The sequence below is a fragment of the Ursus arctos genome, unplaced genomic scaffold (genome assembly GCF_023065955.2).
Source record: "Ursus arctos isolate Adak ecotype North America unplaced genomic scaffold, UrsArc2.0 scaffold_30, whole genome shotgun sequence".
NCBI lineage: Eukaryota > Metazoa > Chordata > Mammalia > Carnivora > Ursidae > Ursus > Ursus arctos.
This window is the reverse complement of record NW_026622986.1, coordinates 8213716-8237816: the sequence shown is the minus strand read 5'-3', so window position 1 is coordinate 8237816 and position 24101 is coordinate 8213716. Positions and strand designations below refer to the sequence as shown.

Here is a 24101-nt window from a genome sequence, read left to right as displayed (position 1 = left end):
CATTCAGCCGGAGCACGACTTTGAAGTTGACCTGTTCTTCTCTGCCGTCTTCCCAGGTACTGGTGTTTGACTTCGGTAGTGAGGTGTACGTGTGGCATGGAAAAGAAGTCACATTAGCACAACGGAAAATAGCTTTTCAGCTGGCAAAGCACTTATGGAACGGGACCTTTGACTACGAGAACTGCGACATCAACCCGTTGGACCCTGGAGAATGCAATCCGCTTATTCCCAGGTATTCCCCTCACCTGCCCATGGTGTGGATTCCCTCAGCGGGCCTGAGTCCCCACCACGCTCACCTGCTGTCACTCTTCGTAGGGTTTCCTTTTCATAACTGACTGTAGGCGGTACCCTGAATATTCACAGAAAGGACATTCCGTTAGCTTTTGCCTAACTGATGCGGAAATGTGGGTGCTGGCATCTTCTGGACACTGTTCAGTCTCCTTTCTTGAGGTGAACAAATTGTTCCCCCCTGCGGCGTTCCAGGTGACTGTCCTGGCGGAGGACTGGCGATCGTTGAAACAAATTACTTGCTGATCTGAAAAGCTTCCCAGGATCTGAAATTCCGCCATTGGCCTGAAGGTGCAAAAGCAACATATTTCCTTCTGATTTCACACCTTCTCAGCGTGGCTCTTGAATTCCAGGATTTACCATGTATTTGTCAGTAGATGATTCTGGGCCTTTTGGGGGACAGGGAGTGAGAGGGAGGATACTGGATTGAAATAATGACTGTAACTTTAATATTTCCTGCTGGGGGTAGGTGAGTGAGCACCGAACCCATGGGTTCTCACCATGTCCCAGGTCCAGAAGTACCTGAGAAGCTTTACAGAATTGCACATCCCAGGCCCAGCCCCAGCTCCAGCCATGTACTGTCAGTTTGTGTGGCGTGGGGCTTACGTGTCAGTGCGTCTTAAGAGCCTCCTCAGGGCTCCTCCTAAGGGCCAGCCACGATTAAGCACCGAGCCCTTCCTACCAGATGAGGGGGCTGAGGCACTGAGGTGTCCAGACTTAGCCCAGTTCAAACATGGAAGTCAGCATGGAGGAAGAAGTTCACCTGCTCCCGCTCATAGCTTCCGCCTCGCCCTGCAACCCACTGCCTCTCATGCTTGCTTGACTCCCAGCCTGAAAGATCACTGTCTAAAGCTGAAAGCAAGTGCTCTTCCGATAGGCATCCTAGCAAGTCAGCGGAGTAAAGTTTATATCGAAGATGGTCATTCAGACGTTTGCTGTGAAAGACCCCAGCCTTGCAAGGGAGTCCTGAATTCTCCAGACTTGCTGGTGCTTGGTTCCAGAGTCCCGCGGGAGCACGAGGCGGGAGTGTTTGTCTACCGTGCTTTACCCCAGCAGTCTCCCTAGGAACAGGCAGCCTCCTTGACATGCCTTCGCCGTGACGTCAGAACCGAAGTCCTGACGAAACAGGAAGCGATGGCGCACAGACCACACAGTAGGGCCCAGCGAGCTCTGCTCGGCAGTCTCATGCGCTACATGCATCCCGGTCTCCGTTCACAACCAAAGATAGATTCGGAAGGATGAGCGATGCCTGCGTGAACCCTCTTCAGCCACCGTTTCCTCGACTCTGCCTGTTTCTGAGTTACCACTGTTCGAGTGCTTTCAAGTTCTGAGACCCTGAGGCAGGACCAGGCCTCCAGGTTGGGCTGGGCCACTTCCTTTTCTGTGCCATTGTCCTCCCCTGGCCCGCTGTCGTGTCTGGTGGCCTAGAAATAAATATGCAGAAATTCTCTTTATGATCTATGAAAGTATGCTCATTTTAGTAACAGAGGAGAATTTCTTCTGTTCGTGGACACTGGAGAGCTTCATTGTAACAGGACTTAACAGAGAATTCAGGGTGAGCTCTGCCTCCCCCGCATCTCCCCATTAAAGTGACAGACGTGTGCTGAGCACGTGCAGGGGACTCTGAGCGCATGAAGAAACAGGCAAGGACGATGTGCGTGTGGCTCTTGGGCCGTCTAGCTCCCAGTCTGGGCACCACCCCCAGCGGATCCCAGATACAAGAATTTTCCAGAATAAAAGAAAACACGAGTCCTGATGGGATTCACTCGCATTCAGGCACATCAGCTCCGTGCACACAAAGCCTCGCCAGGCTTCAGGCTGAAATCCTACAGTATCACATCTGACAACATGAACCACTCATTCTCTGTGCCACTAATGTGGTCTCGGTTGTTTGCAGTAGCCACGTGTGTCTGTTTTCCATTCCTTTCTTTTGTTCTCACATGGCTTAATCTGGGTTCTTTTCCTGTCTCCTCCCCCACCCACCCACCCCTGCAGGAAAGGACAGGGGCGACCTGATTGGGCAATATTCGGGCGACTTACGGAACACAATGAGACTATTTTGTTCAAAGAGAAATTTCTCGATTGGACCGAACTGAAGAGACCTAATGAAAAGAGCGCCAGCGAACTTGCCCAGCAAAAGGTATTTTTGGGAATCAAGTCTTAAACTTCAAGCCTTAGTTGAGGTCCCAACAAAAGAGGCCTTGAAGCCAAAAGCCTTCCCAGGGTTTACTGGGAGACCAGCGAAGGGGTTTCCAGGTATGTTCTACCTCCTGGAGATGAGGTGGGCCTGCCTGTGCCTCCGGGTTTACAGGTGACCCATTCACTGTTGTGGGGGGCTGGTCAGGCCCCCCTAGTCTTTCCCCAAAACGCAGTGAAACGCCAAGACACAGCGGGAGAGCCTTACTTTTATGCTGTCCCATGAACAGTCAGACGGCAGTGAGTGGGACAAGAAATGTCTGTAGAAGGAGGCCACTGAACCCACATTCGTACGTTCCCTCGTAGGAAGATCCTAGGGCCGAAGCCAAGCCGTACGACGTGGCGCGGATGGTGCCCGTGCCCCAGGTGACAACGGGCACGGTGCTGGACGGGGTGAACGTGGGTCGCGGCTACGGCCTGGTGGAAGGGGACGACAGGAGGCACTTTGAGATTGCCAGTGTCTCCGTGGATGTCTGGCACATCCTCGAGTTTGACTACAGCAGGCTCCCCAAACAGAGCATCGGGCAGTTCCACGAGGGAGACGCCTATGTGGTCAAGTGGAAGTTCATGGTGAGCACCGCAGGTTAGTGAGCACTTCGTTCTCCTCACGCCCACGCGGGGTGGCCCCGGCTCCGTGGCCCGGGAGCCAGCGCGTCCGAGAGCCCCTCAGCGCGGGGACAGGGCGCCAGTCTGCTCGTTGGCTTCGAGAACCACTTCGCGGACTTTAAAGCTGGATCCCGACGAGCTAGCCTTGCTAACGAATGTCATGTTTCCTTAGAGACGTTAAGCGCGCACGTTAAGGTTTCTCTGCTCCCCTCCCCCCTCCCCTGCCCCGTCCCCAGAGGTTCTCTGGGAAAGTGAGGATTTGCCTCCAAATGATATTGACCATGTGGCTGTCTGCTGCTTAAATCCACGTCTTAAGCTGAGCATATCTGGATGACGTAGAACTGAAACCCAATGGTGTAGTGACTCACAAAAGATTCATGAAAAGTAAAAGAAGCTATTTCCTCCGAGGCTGAGAGCCCTAACCCGCCGTGTGGATCTGGTAGAGTAAATACACGGACTGCTCACGGTTCCTGTCGGGGAGATACTCAGCGGAGCACTCAGTTGTGTGCTTTGCACGAGAGGCGGTGAGGGAAGAGCGCCAGTGGACTTTGGAGGGAGAATCCTTTCTCCCTTCCAAGAAGTAGCTGGTTCTCTGCAGCGTCCCTCAGCCCCACATTTAAGAGTTTGTCACAGCTTTGTGATTTCGAGACCCAGCCCCCGAGGGTGAGGGTTTATTCACGCCTCGACAGCCTCTTTGCTGTCCAGCTGTGGCTGCCCTGGAGTCCCCGGGGGTGGAGGCCGCCATCCGCTGATCAGACACCCGCAGACTCAAAACCATTTGATTTCTTTCCTACTTGATCAAAAGTAAGTCTGTTAATCAATGGGCGGCATTTACTGAGCACCTGATCTGTCTTCTGGGTATAAGACACTTATCTTAGGGAGTACGTAAATATGTCAGGCCCTGCCTTCAAGAAGCATATGGCATACATGCCAGTTAAGGCAAGTGTGGGGAGAAGCAACTATGGCATGTGTGGGAGGAGAGCCTGGTTCCCCGAGGCTGGGGAAAGCACCCCAGCAAACCACCCCTCGGGCGGCCAGTGGATGGGCATTGGCCGGCAGAACAGGAGGCTGTGCCCAGAGCTGTCCGGGGATGGAGGCCTGGAGGCCCAGCCGGCCCATGGCCCACGGCCCTGGCTCCTCAGTCTGGTGGAGTGCCTCCCCGAGGCTCCACAGAATATAACCTGTGGTTATGCTGATTTCTCAGTGAGGGTCAGGACACAGGACTCTGTCACCTGCCCTTAGCCACACAGCAGGTAGGGAGCAGATTAGGACACTGAAAGCCCCTTTCCCATTCCTAAGGAGGCCCCTGGGGCTTGGAGAGAAGGCCACAGGCCCTGGGGCCGTACAGCCCAGGTCTGCATCTTCTCTCAGGCCCTACGTACCGGCTCTGCAAGGTGCGTAAAGTGACTCAGCCGTCTGAGCCTCGGTGTTCTCACCTAGGAAACAGGGTTGATACCCAGCCCACAGATTATTATGATCTAGTACGTAGAATGTTTAGCGTGTGCCTGGCACAGAAACAATAGTCACCAATGTCCTGGGCAACAAAAGCAAAATCACTGTGAATCACATAAATCTGAGATTTCTGAGGCCTTCGTAGACTGTCCTCTTGGAGGCCCCTAAGCAATAATGATTTGGCGCAGGCAACTACTTTCTGTGTTTCTTCCCAGTAAACACAGTGCACGTCTCACAGCCAGCTCTAGCGGCATCTTTACGAGCGAAGTGACAACTCTGAGGAAGTCCAGCTGCAAAGCATTAAGTTAGAGCAGGGAGCGCTCAGATTCCAGACGGTCCCTCTGGGAGCAGAGAAGCACAGCCCAATGGCATTAACAGTGGCCTGCTGGTGACTGCGGTCCAGCCCCTCATCACTCGTTCCCCACAAGGGCTGAACCTGCAAACAGGACTGAACTTGCGGCTCGGGAAGCTCTTCTGAGACAGGGTCGGCAGAATCCAGTGGCTGTAGGGACAGTACAGTCGTCCTCCTGGCGGACACCAGCCAGCCTGCACGGGCGCAGGGAGAAACTCCTTGCGGAGTGAACCGTGCGCTCCAGGGAAGGGAGACCGAAGCCTCGGTGGGTTGGATCCTGCCGCAGTAACCAGGCCAGGCAGCTCCGGGGCGCGATACAGGTCAAGCTGCTGTGAGTAGGTGGCCAGGAATGGGATTCTGCTGCCAGACCACCTGACCAGCAGCAGTTTTCTCATGTTCTTCGGGCCAGTCGTAACACGACCACTGGTCACACACTGACTCCGGAAAGTGGTTGGAGGCACAATGCATCAACACTTTAAATTAGCTATCTGATCAAGGCTCTAAAGGTTACAGTCCGTAATTTCTTCCTGATGGAAGCTGAATCTTTACCTTGCTAAAAGTAAAAATAAATGAACTAAAAATTAAGTTGTGTGTAGGATTAAATTGGGTATATTGACGAAAATTCCAAGGGAAAGTACTGAAAACTGTTACGAAATATTTTAAGAAAATCGTTGTATTTTCGATACAGATACTGAAGTCCACATTAGGATGTTAGGTGGTAAAACATGGGTTATTCTTGAACCCTGAACATATACTTACACAGTCTGTGTGCTAACAAATGTCCAGATATGTCTCAACTTCAGTGGCCTGTTTCAAGCATATCTTTCCCCAGCCGACAGGATTAATTTTCACTGCTTTGAAGAGTGGGATTTGGTAATCAAAGACAAAGTTTTGTTCCTATCTAAAATAGCAGAAATTTCAAAGGAGTGGCTTCCAAATTAATTGTGAATATGCTTACCTGTTCATTCATGGTTTCTCTTTCATTTTGTCCACTTAAAAATACATGCAATAGACCAGTTCAGGTCCACAAAAGACGGCCCTAAAGGTTATGCTTAGGCCAAGTGGTGTAAGAATTATTATAATCACTTATGAAAACTGTTTATAGAGTGCTTTGCTAAAGGGCCAAAAAACCAAATAAATATGGCCCTGGCCTCTTAAGAACTTAAAGGAGCTTTCTTCTTACCTTCAAACCTCAAGACAGCTGTGATGTTGTAAATGGGATCGGAGCTGAGAAAAATTGAGTTCATATGGACCCAGAGAATCCAGTTACCATCTTTCATTTTCAACGAGCGTGGGGGCTCTAACCGCCTATTTTCTCCCCTCGTTGACCGCCACTTTCTGGGACCACCCAGGCAGGCAGCTGAGGTGCCAGCGTAGTCTCCTGACCTCATTCATTCCAGAAGGTTCTGCCTGCAGGTCCTGTCGTCTTGTCACTGGTCACCTCCTCAGAGAGGCCTTTCCTCAACAGGGGATCCCATTGGTACTCACCCTGCCCTGGATCACGTCCCCCTGTCTGTCTTCCTTGGGGCACTTGGGACTACCTGGAACTGTCTTGCTCATCTGTTAGAATGAGAGCAGGGCAGCGGTCTGTCTTGGCCATCCTGGTACCGCAAAGAGTCCCGGGCACACTGTAGGTGCTCAGTGAGTATCTGCTGAATGAACGAACGAATGAGTGAATGAATGAGAGGAATCGGGAGTGTGGTGTACAACTAAAAGTCACGAGGCGAGGTCTGAAATACAGCCTTTTTAAAATGACACTTGCCCAGTGGACTTTCAGCGGCTGCTCTGCAGTGAGATCTGTGTCCCAGGTGCCGCCAACGTTGACCGAGTGCCTGTGACGTGCCAGGCAGGAAGGACAGCCAGCACTTGGTCCTCGCTGCCGTGCTGGGGACAGATGTGACTGAAATCCCAGATTAGCTTAGGAAAGTGATATGTCAGCAAAAGAGCTCTCCATTTCTGACGGAGTTTGGAAACTTCAGAGTGGTTTTTTTTTTTGTTTTTTTTTTACTAGAATCGTTTTCACAGACTAAATTTTTCCCTTTGTGCTTAAAGCTGGCCCAGCTGTTGTTTTCAATATCTTTTCTCTACCAGCTAATCTTTTGCCAAAAAAAACGGTGTGATATGGAAAATGCATTTGTGTCTTCGGGACTCCTGCTCTGGAAGCCGCCATTTTTCTCTGTCACACACTTGGAGTGATCTGCCGCCTTCCTGTAGGATGACAGGTGTTTTTCTCAGGGTATCAAGAAGGCGAGATCATTTTTTCTCCAATTTGGAGGCTCGGGATCAGTTAACTGGAAGAAAGATGTTTTGTTTTTTCCTCAGCCCCAGGCCCAAAAGCTATTTCTTCACTGTTTGTCCTCACAGAGCCTGGAGAAGAAAGCCATATGTTTGCCCTTCTCTTGGCTTCTCAGCTGTTTACCCCGCCCTCTCGGGTTCTGTGTGTTTGCAGTGGGAAGTCGACAAAAGGGAGAGCACTCGGTACGGGTGGCCGGCAAGGAGAAGTGTGTCTACTTCTTCTGGCAAGGCCGGCAGTCGACCGTGAGTGAGAAGGGCACGTCGGCTCTGATGACGGTGGAGCTGGATGAGGAGAGGGGTGCCCAGGTAAGTCCTGGAAAGTGGCTGCCCCAGGGGAGGAGAGACGCGGCCTTCCTGGGGAGCTGCAGGGCGTGTGGCCTGGTGCCCGGGAGACCCAATCCAGCGAACAAAGACAGCATCACGCAAGTGACATTTAGTCCTGGCCGGCTTCCCCGGATTCCAGGCTGGGCCTCCGCGCTCACCCCCCACAGCCTGGCCGGGAGTCACGTGCTCTTAGATGAGATGTTGGGTCTGCAAATAGTAAATTCACAAATCAAGTACAAAGTGCCAGTGAGTGGTTCTTTTTAAAGTCTCCACTTAACTAATACTCAAGGAATTATAAATAAAACAAAGAGATGCTATTTTCCACTTCTAAAACTGGTAGAGATTTTGTAAAGAATGGATCCGGGGCTGGTAAGGATTCAGTGGGATGCTTCCGTTGGGAAGGATAGCTTGAAAGAGCCATCCTGAAAAGCCGTTTGGCTCAAGAACCCTGAAATTCTCATAAACTTGGGTCACTTTTTCCACTCACACAAATCTAGCCTAAGGAAATATCAGAGATTAACATAAAAATTACTATTCCCATCATCTGCCTTCCTCACAGCAGCCTGAGTGATTTTTCGGGATCACGTCAGATCATGTCATTCCCTTGCTCTCCATCCCAGTTGGACTGCAGTTAAAGCATTCTCCTCGTGGTCTGCCAGCACCTTCGTGGCTGGCCCTGCACACCTCTCCCACCCCACCCCTGTCTTGCACCGTGGACGGGGCTACTTTAGCCTTTTTTGCCATTCCTCAGGCAGGCTTCTTTCCACCCACCCCAGGGCCTTTGCACAGTTTCCCGTCTGGAACATTTCCTCTGTACCCATAAGAGACTTTCAACCTCATTAGATTCAGATATCTGTTTGAATGTCACCTATTTTATCCAAATCCCTTCCCGTTCTCTGACTTGTTACTATACTTTGCTTTATAGCACTGACCATTATTACCACTACTTGAAACTACATGATCAGTTTGTCATTTTGTTTACATTTTGAATACAGTGTGTTTACTTATCTATTTTCTGTCTTTCCCTACAAGTATGAAAGGGATGGTGCGCTGGTCTTCCCTCAGGGCCTGTATAATGCCCCATGCCAAGGCTCTGTAAACAGTTCTTTTTGATGTTCTTGCCTCGGGCCCCATACTTTAGTAATTAAGAGTTGTTGACTGTGGGGTTTCAGGAGAACGTGATACCATGTGCAAATATCTTCACTATTTTGGATGAGTAGTTAACAATAGCACAGGGAAGAGAACAAAGGAATTTTCTCCAAAATCATTAGCCTTCTAGATTCCTAAGAGCCACTTTTATTCCCTAAAAAATATGTTATTTCCTACTGTAGAACATATAATTGTAAATAATTGTTAGTGACCACTGCATTTTAATTGATTCTTAATTGTGGGTCATTTCAGCTGCCTTTTTAATTTTTGTAAAGGCCATGTTTTAATCATGCCTTCAAAATCCCCCTTAGAATTTTGAGTCTTAACTTCTCCAGTTTGAGCATTGCATTTTTTTTTGTCAAGCCAATGGATGTAAGAACACTTCAGACTTATAAAACACTGCCACAAAATGGCACTTAATTATGCAGAACGGGCCCTGAGATTGGTAAGTTAACACTTGGTGGGAAATGCTTCCTACCTCTCGGCGTGCCCGGACCACCAGGCTCAATCACCAGCTTCCTTGTTAAAGGAAAACGTCTAGCCGACGTGAGAGTGAGTGGGGTCAACCCACACAGTTTCATGAGCAGCTAACACCTGCTGGAACACAGCAGTTCACAGGCGAGGGGGAGGCCATGGTCGGCAGGCACATGGCTCCGTGAGTGGACTCTGGGCTTGGTTGCAAAAGAGACCGTTCTTTCCCCCAGAATTACTACGTGATCAGTCGTTCTCCTTGCTGAGAGACAGATCTTGTTTAAAATGTGTTTAAATCAGTCATGTTACCTCTATACCATGGAATACCATTAGGAGCCTTTGATGACCGAAAAACATCAAGTGAAGAAAATCAGTATAAAGGAACATAAAACAACAATCCTATTTTTGCTTGCGAAAACCATATACCTGGAAAATACTTCGAAAGGAAAGCTATGCCCTAGAATTTTTATAGCGGTTATCTTGAGACAATAGCATTATCACTGGCTTTTGTTTGCACTTCTTGATATTTTCCAGATTTTCTACCATAAGCATGTATGATTTTTAAGACTCTGAAAACCCAGTACATGTTACTTATTTGAATGTGTTTACATTGGAAGGTCCAGGTTCTGCAGGGAAAGGAGCCCCCCTGCTTTCTGCAGTGTTTCCAGGGCGGGATGGTCGTGCACTCTGGGAGACGGGAAGAGGAGGAGGAAAATGCACAAAGTAAGTCGCTTTTCCTCTCGGAATTAAACCGTTTTCCGTCTCCCGGAAGATATTTTTACACACAAGAGGAGTTAAAGTCAGTCTCCTTTTATGTACGTGTGTCTTTATCCCTGAAAGCCTCCTGACCTTTGCCCTACAAATCAGCTGTATGGGGAGCTCATAGCCCCCCCAGGCCCACGGAGTTTACTTCAGGATGCGACTTTGCACGCCGGAGGCTGGATGATGGCTTCACCTTAAACTGAATCGTCACGGTGACTCTGCCTCTTCTTATGACAGAAAAGAATTCAGTGGGTCGTCCATTATAAATATGAGATTTTTGTGGGCCAGCATCGAAAAAAAAGTGCTTAGCGTTGGAGCCTCTTAAAATATGCCTGTTATACGATTTACCTGGGTATTTATAAGTTTTGTAAAAATGGTCTTTCTACATCATGAACCTGCTTCTTACTCCAAAAGACTGTGCTTTCTGGGTGGGCAGTAAGCTGGCTGCTGCTCCCCTAGGCCCTGCGGTCTGGGCTGGGCGGTGGTGTTGGCTAGTGACTGCAAGAGGAGGGCCCCTCTCCCAGCAGCACCCGGCCTAACTCTGTGCCACTGGTGCCCCCTGCAGGCGAGTGGAGGCTGTACTGTGTGCGAGGAGAAGTGCCCGTGGAAGGAAATTTGCTGGAAGTGGCCTGTCACTGTAGTAGCCTGCGGTCCAGGACTTCCATGGTTGTCCTCAACGTAAATAAAGCCCTCATTTACTTGTGGCACGGATGCAAAGCCCAAGCCCACACGAAGGAGGTTGGAAGGACTGCAGCAAATAAAATCAAAGAACAGTGAGTGTTGTGCGTGAGGGCCTCTCCAGTAGGGGCTTCCCTGTGGGACGCAGGCTAAGGCGGGAAGGATAACTGGTAGAAGCCTGTAGAAGCCCCGGTGTACTTAAAGGGACTTTAGCAGGGGGTAGTTAGGAACTTTGTCAGCCGCCTCTGACATCCAAGCAGATGTGACATACGTCTCTGGTAGAACTGCCCATGTGAGGGCTTCCCCCACTTTCTGAGGACTTACCTGCTTCCATAAAAAAGGCAGAGTGAGGGGCTAGGGAAATGACCCCAACAAGTGCTTTCGTTTTCTTTGTAGGTTGGATTAGGTTTTTGAACTAAAAGCCTAGAGTCCTCTGTCATTTAAAGAGAGCAAATTTTAAATATTTTTTAGGGGTTCAGAGTTTTAGTTCTGCCAGAGCCGGGGAGAGTTAGAAAGCATTGAGGTGAAAAAGAGCTGGGGAGACCAGCAACCGTGCCCGACTAGGAAATGCCCCCTTTTCAGAGGATGACTGTATTTCTGCATTCTCCAGGGCAGCCCCTGCCAGTGAGTCGGCAGCCTGCCTGGGGCAGTCGGGCACGCACAGCAGGTGCTGGGTTTTGTTCCTGTCCCGGGCAGGCACCCACCCTCGGGCAGCTAGCCGGAGGATACACCCTGTGCCGTGTTATTGCACGAGGGCCGCAGGGGAAGAGGGAAAACGAAAGCAGGAAGAGAAGGCCTGCAAGGGAGTGGGTTGTACTGTGTGGTCACTGTCTGGAGGGGGCTGCAGCCTGTGCCCAGCGGGCTCCACAAATGGCCAGAGTGAGCCCAGCATCACTCCGGCGTTCGGGGGATGCCTAGCGTTTCAGCAGGCTGAGACCTGGGAGGACAGTGGTAACATCTGAACAGTAAAAGTTGAAAGTTTCCAGGGCCACGATATGCCACCAAAGTGTCATTTGGTCCAGTCCGTCGCCTGGGCCTCAGGGCAGTGTGGCGGGGGCAGAGTCCCTTTGGGACCGCCCTCAAAGCCAGCGCTGCGGGGAGAGGAGCAGGAGGCCAGTGCCCCTGCAGTGGGCAGCCAGCTGGGAAGCCGAGCGTCTCATCTCCAGACCCTGTTCTGTGCACTAGGGAGTGGGGAGGGGTGGTAACCGACCTTCAGTGAGGTAGTCAAAGCCATCCCTGGTCCGTCGGCTTTTCCCCCCGGACCACTGAGAAAAACAATGACCTCATTCACTCATTCAAATCCCCAGATTTAGGGACCAGGGACTTGGCTAGTGAACAAACCCAAGTCTCCGTCCCCACGAAGCTTATGTTCTAGCAGGAGAGGACAAGGAAGAGTAAGTATGTACGTTGTATAGAGAAATGTGTATCACTTTCACTACGTCTTGTATGTAACCATACATTCCTTGCTAGGGGCCAAGCCAGCCCCTCTCATTGCCCCTCCCCCCCCACACTCATAAACCACAGAGCACACTTTATTCATTAGTAAGAGTTGTTTTAGTTAGAAAGCAGAAGAGAGATGGTCAACTGGTCTGTAGATTTAGTCTCAAATAATTTTGTACTGCCAACACTTCCAGGCTGTCCACAACAAAACAAACAAAACCCTGGCTTTTCTCCGTGCAGATGTCCCCTGGAGGCAGGACTGCATAGTAGCAGCAAAGTGACGATACACGAGTGTGACGAAGGATCTGAGCCCCTGGGCTTCTGGGACGCTTTAGGAAGGAGAGACAGGAAAGCCTACGACTGCATGCTTCAAGGTAATAGAACATTCCATAGCTTCCATCGTTAATTTAGTCAGTACATGTTTGTTGAGTATGTACTATGTGCAACAGCCAATGAATCAGCCCTAGGCTAGGTCCTCGCAGGCCCACAACCCAATAAGGACGCGAAATAACATGCAAGACAGGTATAATGCCAGATAAAAGTTGTGTGTGTCTTAAAAGAGGCACAAATGAAGAAGTTGAGAGTTGACCAAAAAATGAGTTCCACCAGGAAAGTCACGCATGGCCCCACAGAAGACAACGGCAGTTAAGCAGAGCCTTGAAGGTAAGTGCGACTTGAAGAGAGGGAAGAAGAAAATTCCAGGAAACCAGGTGACACACTGTGACCCTGTGGAACAGGATGCTTTCGGTCTGGCCAGCATCTTGGGTGCAGGGACGTAATGGAGCTCAGATTAGAGAACAGGTCAGTTTTGCGTTTAAATACACAAGATTCAGATCAGCTTCAATCCAGAGGAACATAAGAAGAGCCGACAAGTTTGAAGCAGTTCAGGAGGAGCCAGACCACCTAAGCACCTGAAATACCTCCACCCAGCCCTCACAGCCCGATGCCACCTGTTTCTACCAATGAGGAAACTGAGGCACGGGGAAGTTCATCAACTTGCCCGGGGTTGAACCACCGTGGGATGTATTCAGAACCACCACACCATGATACTGCCTCTCCGTTTTCATGAACTTTATATTGTTTGTTGTTTTGTTTTGTTTTTTTGAGAGAGAGCGCGCACACGTGCGCACACACACACACACACACACACACCCCAGAGGTGGCGGGGAGGAGCAGAGGGAGAGGGAGAGAGACTCTTAAGCAGGGGCTCTGTCTCACGACCTTGAGATCATGACCTGAGCTGAAATCAAGAGTTCGATGCTTAACTGACGGAGCCCCCCACGCGCCCATATAGGGTTTTTCTTAGTAATGCATGTTCATGATGGAAAACGTTTCAAAGCAGAGAGCAGCTGAAAAAGAAATTTAAGTCCCTTATCATCATCTCTCTCAAAGGTAACCAGAATTAACATTTCTCTACGTGACCCATACATATCTATATTTAAGAAAATTTTGGATAGCAGTATATAGTTTTATAACCTGATTTTTCCCTTTATTATGAACAACTTAAAAAATTGTTCATATTTAGACTTTTGTGGCTACAGGCTATTCCATGAAGATGCTATATGCCATTTTCTACTTAACCTGTCTATTTTAGTTTAATTTTAGAGAGCTGTTTCCAATTTTTCCTCATTATACAATAGAATTGTGAATAAATTTAAAATAAGTATCTGCATTTATTTCTAGTTAAATTCCTAGATACAGAACTGCTATGGTAAAGGTAGAAAAGATTTAGCGTACGTATGGGCAAGGGTGCCCCAGGACATTGGCACCAAGTTCCATTCTCACCAGCAGTACACATAGGAGAGTGTGCATTTCCCAGGGCAGTCAGAGCCTTGGTAGGTTACCTTTTCCTCTTGGCCAAAATTAGTGCGGCAAACTGATATCTAAGCACTGTTTTAACTTAATGTTTTAAATTGGACGTACTGTTAAACACTTTATTTATTTATTTATTTATTTTTAGTAATTTGTATTTCTACTTTGGTGAATGTTTTATTTTTGCCTTTTGCACAATTTATTAAGATATTTATTATATTTCTTTATATACTAAAGATATTCATAAGTTTCCGTATTTCTCATTTTGTCACTTGCCTTTTCATTTTGTTTGGGGTTGTTTTTGCAGTGAGATTTTGCATTTTCATACTGTCAACACATAAATCCCTTCTCTGTTCATTACTTTTATAATTACGATTAAAAAGGCCTTCCCCACCTCCAAGTTCAAATAAATCTTACCTATCTTCACACCGATTTTTGGATGATTTTATGTCTTATGTTAATTCTCCAGTCTATCTGGGATATACTTGGGTGCATATTTTGTCTTCAGCTTTGTTCTCTTTTCTTTCAAAGATCCTGGAAATTTTAACTTCACACCCCGCCTGTTCATCCTCAGCAGTTCATCTGGTGATTTCTCAGCCACAGAATTCATGTATCCTGCCCGAGACCCCTCTGTGGTCAATTCTATGCCCTTCCTGCAGGAGGATCTTTACAGCGCACCCCAGCCAGGTACGGCCCGTGCGGGGGGGCGGGGGCGGGGGCACGTGCTGAGCCACAGATGATACAGCTTCAAAAGAGCCTTTTTATTTGACGTTCATATTTAGTAAACAATTTTTATTTGCCAAGTACCCTGGCAAGTAACTTTCTTATGTTACTTAATTTCATCCCCACACCTACCTCAAAAGGAAGGGGACATCAACCATATGTTACAATCTAAGAAACTGAGATCCGGTTACTTAACTCACCCAAATATGTCAGTTAAGAATAAGTTGAGTACAACCGTGTCAGGCCTGGAATCTCTGCTATTCTCCCAGCCTCCCCTCAGTCTTGTTGCTTCATGGTCCGCAGTTGGCTGCCAGTGCTCCAGCCATCATGTTTTCGTTCAAGACAAAGAAGAGGTAGGGAAAAGGGCTGGGACGGCCATGTCTCTCCCTTTTATCAGATAAAGCAAAAGCTTTCCCAGAAGCCCCCACTGTCTTCTGCTTACATCCTATTGGCCAGAGCTCTGTCACATGACCACCCTCTGCCACAAGGGAACCTGGGAAAGCAAGTGGCCAGGGAGCAAGGTGGGGGGAGCATCTGCTCAGTCAGCCAAAGAACAGTGTCTGCCGAGCCAAGGCTGGAGGGCAGGGCTGAGGCTCCGGCCCATGTCTTCTGATCCCAAGGTCAGGGCTGTTTCCATTCGACCTCCACCTCAAGACAGAACCTGTGTGCTCTTGTTCTGGTTGAGACAGTCACGGTCACCAGAGACTCAGCTGCGTGGACCTTCCTGCCCTTCTGCAGTCGAGTCTAAGCCCTTGTGCCTTCTCCCCTCAGCCAGGAACCTCGCAGGACCCTGGCCGCCCAGGTCCCCCCACCTTAAAAGCTCAACTGGTTCCATTGCTGTACTGTGGGAAATATTAGTAACTTTCTTAAGAGAAGCGGCTCCCTGCCTTCCTGCTATGGCTCAGGATGGGTCATCAACCTCCTTTGGGCTTTTCAGGTGCGATGTGCACAGGATCCTAAAACGCACATTAGGAAAGGACTCGGGGCAGGCGGACCTAGCAAGTGTGAGAGCCCCTTAGCCACATGGAGTAAAACTCAGGGTGACCATGGGATGAGAAGAAGAGGGGAGGAGAGGTAGAACACATCTACTTCTAAATCCTATTTTTCTCGCAAAGAACCATGAACGTAGTCACCTATGAAGCACACATGGGGCATTAACATCAGTGACCTGTAGGGCAAGGGAGATGCACTCTCCAGTCTGGTTTTATCTTTAAGATTTTATTTATTTGAGAGAGAGAGAGAGAGAGCACAAGTGGGGGGAGGGGCAGAGGGAGATGCAGGCTCCCCGCTGAGCAGCGAGCCCTGATGCGGGGCTCCATCCCAGGACTCTGGGATCCTGACCTGAGCCAAAGGCAGCCCCTTAATGACTGAGCCACCCAGGCGCCCCACTCTCCAGTTTTTAATCTGCTCTTGGGAGATAAACGGTGCTCACAGGCACCTTGCGAGGCACGTATGCTATCCCTCCACTCAGCTCACTGCCAGGTCCCAGAAGGGCCGCTGGCAGGCCTGGGGCTGAGGAGGGGCAGGAGGTGACAGGATGTGGTGAGAGGGAAGGGAGGAGGCCGGCATCCCAGATCCCACCCCTCTCTGCCCAGAGGCTTTTTCTGATGGAATGTTCCAAGGGCGGAGGCGTCATGGACACCTTCCCCTGGCCCCCACCAAGGGGATTCTGCCCTCCTAACAAAACCAACAGGGAGGGGAAGGCATCCATCAGGTGTGGGGAAGAGTGACCTGGAAGCGTCCACGGAGGAGCCCCTGATAGTCTGGTCTGTCCTTGCCCTCACAGCACTTTTCCTTGTTGACAATCACCACGAGGTGTACCTGTGGCAGGGCTGGTGGCCCGTCGAGAACAAGATCGCCGGCTCGGCGCGCATCCGCTGGGCCTCGGACCGCAAGAGCGCCATGGAGACCGTGCTCCAGTACTGCAAAGGTGAGGGGCGGCCACACACCAGCCTTCCTCTTCCCGTGCGCGCCGGGCAGCAGACAGTGATGGGGCCAAGCTTACTTTCCCCCTGTAATGTTGTGAGGCTTCCTAATTTGGAGATCAGCGTGTTCTTGGCTATCAGCATGAATGAGAATTCATTTTTCTCCTTTATATAACTGGGCCATCCAAGTTGCTACCCTCCAGGTCAAAGACTATATTGGGGAATACCCTGGACTGGTTAGAACCCTTTCGCACTGGGAATTAATCATACTGGGGACACGTGGGCCTCCACCTGCCCATAGCGGCCGTGCTGAGAGTGGAAAGCTCCCCAAATACATGGGCTGGAGAGCCGATGGCAACCTTTTTATTATTATTTTTAGTGTTATATCTAAAAAAAAAAAAGACCTATAGTCAACTCACGGCTTTTTACTCTACCGTCCACCTAAAATTGATCGTATTTTTTATAAAGTGAAAATGCCATTACTTTCTTAACTTTTAAGGTTTCATGGATTAGTTTCGCTGAGTTCGTAGTCAGTTCTCTCTTGAAAAGCTCGTCAGTAATAAGGAACACATTTCCAGCAAATGTTAAGTTAGAGTGGCTTATAAAATGCTGTCATTCGCTGTTTAACAGTCATTGAGACTAACGCTGCATTAGGAAGGCAGAGGCATCCTCTTCAAGGGAGCACAAGAGAAAGAACGTGTCGTACCCAGAAGCCGCGGAGAGAGCCTTTCTCCCCGCCAGAGCCTAGAAGCATTTTGTCAGACGCAGGTCAATTACATGCATATTAAATGCATAAAATCGACCTTTTGTATAAACCGCATCCCTCTGTTATGATGAACTACTCATACCCTGCATTTTAACCATAAGAAATGCAAACAAAGAAGAAAAGATTTCGAGGGAACTCAGAGAAAGCCCAGGTCTTCTGACGCAAACCCTGGGTGTTCTGACATTGCCTTCTGTGTACTGACAGGAAAAAATATCAAGAGGCCGCCCCCTAAGTCTTACCTTATCCACGCTGGTCTGGAGCCCCTGACGTTCACCAACATGTTCCCCAGCTGGGAGCACAGAGAGGACATCGCGGAAATCACAGAAATGGTGAGCGCGCTTTCTTTCCCCGTGAAGGAAGCTCCCCGCCTTTCAGATTGTGGGCTGACTTTACCTTGGGGAGAAGCATCCACGTGCATTTTCAAAGTGAGAAAACGTTTTTGTCCTTTTACAACACTTTGACAAGGCTACAAAGCATTATCTCGGGAAGAGGAGAAATCATTTGCACTATTTTGGTTGATTTTCTACACCTGGTGCGCACGTTAAACGAACTTAAAAGCAAGGGTGAACTTAATTACTCTGAAGAATATACCTAAATAAAAGCTGCCACCCCGTCCGTCTATGAGCTAAAACTCTTGCTTTTCAAGGAGCTGTGAGGCACAACAAAATCCTCTTGTTTCAGACGTTAACCTTGTGTTAGAGGAGACACACGATAAACCTGTGATGGGTTAACCTGCTCAGATAACTAAGTGAATGAACGTATCGTGAGTCACTCCCGATAAGCAGTGTTAATAGCTCATTAATAGTCTTTCATGAGACCAGGTGGTGTTAGCACATGAAGCATTTATCATAACCTGTATTTGCTAACACATATTATTAACCAGAACGTTATCATTTCCAACCGCATAGAAAGGAAAGTTCACAGCAGCTATGTCGAATTTCTTGAGTCACGCATCTTTAACATTGCTAGCAGTAGCAACTGGAAGATGGGTTTTGCTTTGGTTTGGTTTTGTGTGTGTGTGTTGTTTTTTGGGGTTTGTTTGTTTTGTGGGTTTTTTTGTTTTGTTTTGTTTTTCCTTTGGTAAGGAACTAGGTTTGTTGTTTCAGTTTTCTTACTGCGTAGGAGAGCTGCTGTTCCAGGGGAGAGGATATGGGTATTTTATGGGAGGTCCGAACAGGCTTAAACAAAAAGAGTTCACTGCTGTTTAACAATGGATGTTTAGTGCAACTGCGTGTTTAGTGCAAGCAGCACTGGGAGGAGGCCCACGGGGGCGGAGGGCTCCGTTTACCATAAACGTGCAGTCCACACTAGAGACTACGCGGACAGTCACCGCCTCCTGCCGTCTGACCTGAAGGCTGTAATTCCCGTTTCCCCGCATGCATGCTGTAGGTCCTGGGCGGCAGTGGGCTTGCAGCTTCGTGTGCAGGCCGGAGGGCTTCCGGCCAGGGACCTGGGGCCTCCTACACCAACGTGCAGTCATGACACAATCGCCAGGTGCTTGCTGTGCACCAGGCGCGGCTCCAAGCTCCTGACGTGTATTTTCTCCTTTATTTTCACAACAGTCTTTTAAGACTCACATTCGTGTTATCCCCGTTTTTCCAGGGAAGGAGCAGAGGCACGGAAACGTGCAGTAGCTTGTCCCGGGTCTCAGGCGCAGGCTTGCTCCAAAACCCACTCCAAGATCGCTAGTCTGCACCGTCATTGATGAATTTGGCAACACCGTTAGTCACTCATTCCCGCCACTCAGAAGGAGGGCAGCCAACCTGGGTTTCCAGGTTTAACAGAGGAAGCTCGTTTACCTGGAGTAACCCGTTCAGATTAGAGGCACAGAGTGGTTTTTTTTTAAAAAATCTAGATTCAACAGCATATTGTAGATGCATTTTCTTACCTTTTTCGATTCCAGATTAAGAAAGGGGGCTGGTGGTAGAGGATGTGGTTCCTTTTAAGGTTTTTAACAAATTCCATTATTTGAATGCTTCTAGTATTTAGAGTTCAAATTTAATAATCTATCTTACGCCATAATTCACTCATGCGATGGTCCCTAAACGTTTCTCCGAGGCAGCTCCAAGGCAGGGTTTATTTGAGGGGGGGGGGGGGGGAGACATCTAAAAGTCAGGAGAACTGTGAGGCTTTGGGCAGTTCCTTTCCACTGCAGAGCCTGCTTCCCCGAAGCGAGCCTCGCGGGCTGGGGCGCAGAGCGGAGGGTAGGGCCGCGCGCGTGCGGCGCAGGGCGGACGGTAGGGCCGTGCGTGTGCGGCGCAGAGCGGACGGTAGGGCCGTGCGTGTGCGGCGCAGAGCGGAGGGTAGGGCCGCGCGTGTGCAGGCGCGGCAGAGCGTTTGCGCAGGTGCAGGGCGTGAGCTTCTCTCTGCTCGCTCCTCTCCTCTAGGACACGGAGGTTTCAAATCAGATCACCCTTGTGGAAGATGTCTTAGCCAAGCTCTGTAAAACCATTTACCCACTGGCCGATCTGCTAGCCCGGCCACTGCCCGAGGGGGTTGATCCTCTGAAACTTGAGATTTATCTCACGGATGAAGACTTCGAGGTAAGCATGTCCTCGTGTGCGATAGCGTTTAGGCAACACGCGTGGCTCGGGTGGGAGTCCTTGTACTCACCCGCGGGGCGTCTCTCCCAATTCTGCAGTTTGCCCTCGACATGACGAGAGACGAATACAATGCGCTTCCCGCCTGGAAGCAGGTGAACCTGAAGAAAGCAAAAGGTCTGTTCTGAGCGGAGAGATGCTGGAGGAACCTCTGTCGTCACTTTCGATACCATTGGACCAGGGAAATGGGTATTTTTTTTTTTTTTTTGGACTGGTATTTAAAAAAAAAAAAGGATTTTTTTAATCAGAGTTTTCCAAACCCGGAGGTTATTAGCTCTACTGCTTGTCCCAGATTTGTGTATTTTGTAAATGTTTCAGCGAACCCTTTGGAAACTCTTTCCACGATTCAGCAGGTAATGTTAATAAAGGCGCCTCTACGTGCACTTGCACAGCGGCTCCCGCGCTGCCCGCCCGGTCCAGCTCCGCGCGGCCCACCTTTTTTGGAAGCAATTCTCTTTATAAAGTGTTATTTTGATAGTTTGTGGGTTCTAAAAAATATATATTTATATAAACACCATATAAATCAAATATGTATTTAACAAAGCAATATGTATTCATTCACTTTTAAGATTTGTTTTTCTTTGGGTGTCAAAATAATATTAAAAGGTAGACGGAGTTGCTTCTGTGAGATTAGCCCTGGCACCCCTGCGTACCTTCTCACGCATCCAGAAGCGTCTCCTTCAGCATTAGGTCTGACTTGCTCTCAGTGCTGCTTCCGGTGCTAAAACGAACCAATGAACTTGTACTTCCGGCATGGGCTCCGCAGACTCTGTGGGAAACCACCTTCCTACCTTCATATCTCCCCGAAATGTATAGTGCCTTGTTTTTATGTACAGTTTATATACAGAAGAGTTTGCTCTGCATTTTTTGATGGTTTGGAACATTATCTCCAATTTTACTCTAAAATAGAAATTAAAAAAACAAAACATCTCAAATTTCTAATACCTGTTGTAAACGTGAAACATGTCATTTTGCGATACAGGGCTCCAAAATAAAAGCTTCAAGAATAAACACAATAATTGATTGATTCACACTGGATCCCCAGCATGTTCCTTTCTGAAAAAATATGGGGTTTTCTTGTAAACGGTAACCTAGTATCAGTATTTTGCCATCAAATGTTAACTGCTATAACTTTTAGTTTAGGGCAAGATTTTATGTAGGGTCGTATAACTGAATAGACATTGGACCCCTGACATTAGTTCTGAGTATTCCCAGACTTCACAATATTGAAGACATATTTTTGCAAATCATCACGCAACAGAGCTTTTTCCCCTAAAACTATTTCTGCATTTCAGATTTAGGATCTCAGTGTCTCTAAGAATATTGACTATATAAGCATTTAGAAAATCTAAAAAAATGAGAAAGCTCCTCACAGGCGCCTATATTCATAAAATCCCACATCTGTAGTTTCGAATGAATCCCACAGACCTGCTGTGAGTTGTTGCTGCACCTGTCCCACCCAGCCACCCCCATTTTGGTCTCAGTTTAACACATCAGATTATGACTTAAAGTTGCTTGTGTGCCCCAACCCTGGGACTGCACCCGGGTCAGCACCCTGTTGCCCGCTCCTGGCCCCACCGCTCCACCGCCTTGAGACTCTGGGATACCAGGCAATCACTGAACTTTCCCACCTTGATTGCCTCAGTTTGGAAAAAAAGGAGTCCATTCTAGCTATCCTGCCCACATCCTAGGACTGATTCTCGCTGAGGATCAGGCAGAAGCTCTTTGGGTATCGTCAAGTGCTGATTTCTGCTGCTGTTGAAATTACACAGCAGCTGAAGTGGAAAAGCATCGGCATTGAGGTAAGGGAGCGTAGTCACGCACCTCAAAAGTACAGATGAAACCAGAATGAATAGAACCTTCCAAAGAAATAAATGTAGAGGGGAAAGGAGACAGGGGCCTTCAGAGGATGTGTCCCACAGACAGAATGCAAAGAGGAGCGGGGAGCTCAGAGCCTGCAGGGCAACCAGGGGAGTTTCCAAAGGACAGAGGCGGGGTGACCGTTCAAAGTCACCCAGATCCCTGCGTTCACAGACGGGAGCTCGGGTTGCTGGGAGCGCTTCAGTGGACAGTCTGCTGAAGCCATAGATAAGATCGGCGTCGCCAGCGGTGTAGATAAGGTGCCGGCCGTCGGCTTCCTGCCTCCTCTCCGCAAGTGGGTGCCCACCTCATATACCTACCGACTTCCCGTTTGCCTCTTTTCCTCCCAGTCATTTCCTGCGTCACTTTCCTGCTTACAGAACTGGATCCTCTCTGCCTAGGTTTTTCTGATGCTCTTCCCTTCACAGCTGCAACTTTTGAACTTTGCACACGGGGGAAAGGACCCAGCCTAAAAACTGGAATTGCTGAATCTGAACAATTCAGCCGGTTAGGTTGTGCCCGTGTTCCGGGCCTTTCTCTGGAGCTGCTCCAAAAGCACACCTGGGGAACGTGTATTAAACACAGCAGTGCCCGTAGCGGCCTTAATTTGCTGCTTTTGAGCCAAAGGACTTCGGAAGAGGGGAATGCTGTTTGGGTTGGGATTGACATCAGAGCTGCAGTGGGACTCATGCCATGTCACATGTGTTCGGAGGCGATGGAGGAACTGTGCAAATACCATCAGGTTCCGGAGGAGAGAAACCATTGTCCCTGTTCCTCTGGGGTCGTGCACAGGTCAGGCTCAGGGAAATCTGGCTCAGGGACCCACGTCTTTCCCTCCTTATCGTAAAACCTTGATCCCACTTATAGAGCTCCCATTTTGCTAAAAGAAGATATATTCCAGAAACAGCTTGAAAATCCATATCCGTGTTGGTCTTTTGTCATTTTTTTTCTGATTATAAAAGTAACACTTGTATCCACACGGAGACTTGCACACGAATGTTCATGGCAGCATTATTCATAATAGCACAAACCCGCAAACCACCCACTTGTCCCCTGACTAGAAATGGATACGCAAAATGCAGTGCGTCCATACAACGGAATATTCTCGAGCCCCGTGGAGAACAAACTACTGATACCCCCTACCACGTGAGTAAACCTCATTATCAAGCCAAAGAAGCCGGTACCAAAGGCCACCTGTTGCTTAATTCCATGTATGGGAAATTTCAGAAAATCCATTCAGAAAGAAGATTAGTGGTGGTTGGGGATAGAGATGGAGGTGAAGGGATGGTCGCACAGGTCTATTAAAGTCCTAGGACTTACTATACACCTTACGTAGGTGGGTTTTATGCCGTATATAGGTCGAGAAAGCTGTTTTAAAAAATACTAACACTTGACCTCTGTGAAAAATGCAAACATGATAACATGATGCAAATAACGGGTTGCAAACATAATATCTAATTTAGGAATTGAAAATCATAGATGTCCCCACTGCTGAATAATTACTCATGCCACTTGTTAAGGCAGTAAGGCACACTATTTGGGACCATCACAATAGGTATAGGGATCATGGCGTAGGGGAGAGAGATTAGGCTCAACTCCAAATACAAGGAAGAGTGGGAATTTATAGCCAAAGTCAGTGGAGAGAAAATTACTAAGAGCAAACATGAGGGTAAGGGGGAATTCTGGCTACGCTGACCTAACGGGATTCTTGCCGAAGCCAGGCCAGGGTGACCAGACATCACCAGGGGGTGGTGGAGAATGATGGACCCCGTCAGATACTGGGGCTGATGGGATAGCGACAGGGTAGGGGATCTGACTAAACCTACCTGACAGGATTTGTGCTAAAATTGTGCTCTTGGAGGACACACCCAGGGACAGGACCTAGTTGGGCTCAGAGAAGTTCCGTCAAGGAGAGTGTCTTCCTCACCACTTCTCAAATCCAAGTACTTGAATAATTTGGTTTATATTCTTCTAGATTTTTCTTTGCATCTATTAACAGATGTATGCTCATACTTTTTTCTTAAAAAAAGTACATTTGTTCTCCACCATCATAATTTTCTGGTTCTTGGATGTTTGTCTGAGTCTGTATGAGGCTGAGGCCACCTGGGTCACAGTGTAAAGGCCTAAACCAAGCCCCACCAGCCCCCCACCCCACAAGCATTCCCCATTCCTTGCCTAGGATGGGCAGCGTAAAGCTAGGGTCCAGAGAAAGGATCTAGGGATTGATCTCCAGTCGAGTAAGGGCCAAAAGCGTCCAAACAGGCCTCTGTACAAAGCCTTGCTGAACAGCGATGACTAGTGAATGACTAGGAAGGGTCAAGGGGACAATAGCAAGTCACAGATCAACGTTATGATTCAAATGCAAATCATGGAAAATTGAATATATTGGTATGGCATTTGAC

At 48.7% G+C, this 24101-nt stretch overlaps 1 protein-coding gene across 17 annotated transcripts in view; it reads left to right on the top strand.

Moving 5' to 3' along the window:
- SVIL (supervillin) overlaps positions 1-20870 on the top strand; it is a 232382-nt gene extending 211512 nt beyond the window's left edge. For all 17 annotated transcript variants that reach the window (XM_057304683.1, XM_057304684.1, XM_057304681.1 and 14 more), the window contains 12 exons: positions 57-232; positions 2284-2428; positions 2791-3067; positions 7344-7495; positions 9751-9856; positions 10461-10668; positions 12254-12387; positions 14357-14512; positions 16335-16478; positions 17444-17568; positions 19627-19782; positions 19881-20870. In XM_057304683.1, the coding sequence (XP_057160666.1) occupies positions 57-232; positions 2284-2428; positions 2791-3067; positions 7344-7495; positions 9751-9856; positions 10461-10668; positions 12254-12387; positions 14357-14512; positions 16335-16478; positions 17444-17568; positions 19627-19782; positions 19881-19967 (1866 nt within the window). In that variant the 3' untranslated portion in view covers positions 19968-20870. The remainder of the gene's footprint in view (positions 1-56; positions 233-2283; positions 2429-2790; positions 3068-7343; positions 7496-9750; positions 9857-10460; positions 10669-12253; positions 12388-14356; positions 14513-16334; positions 16479-17443; positions 17569-19626; positions 19783-19880) is intronic.
- Positions 20871-24101: the final 3231 nt, after the last annotated feature.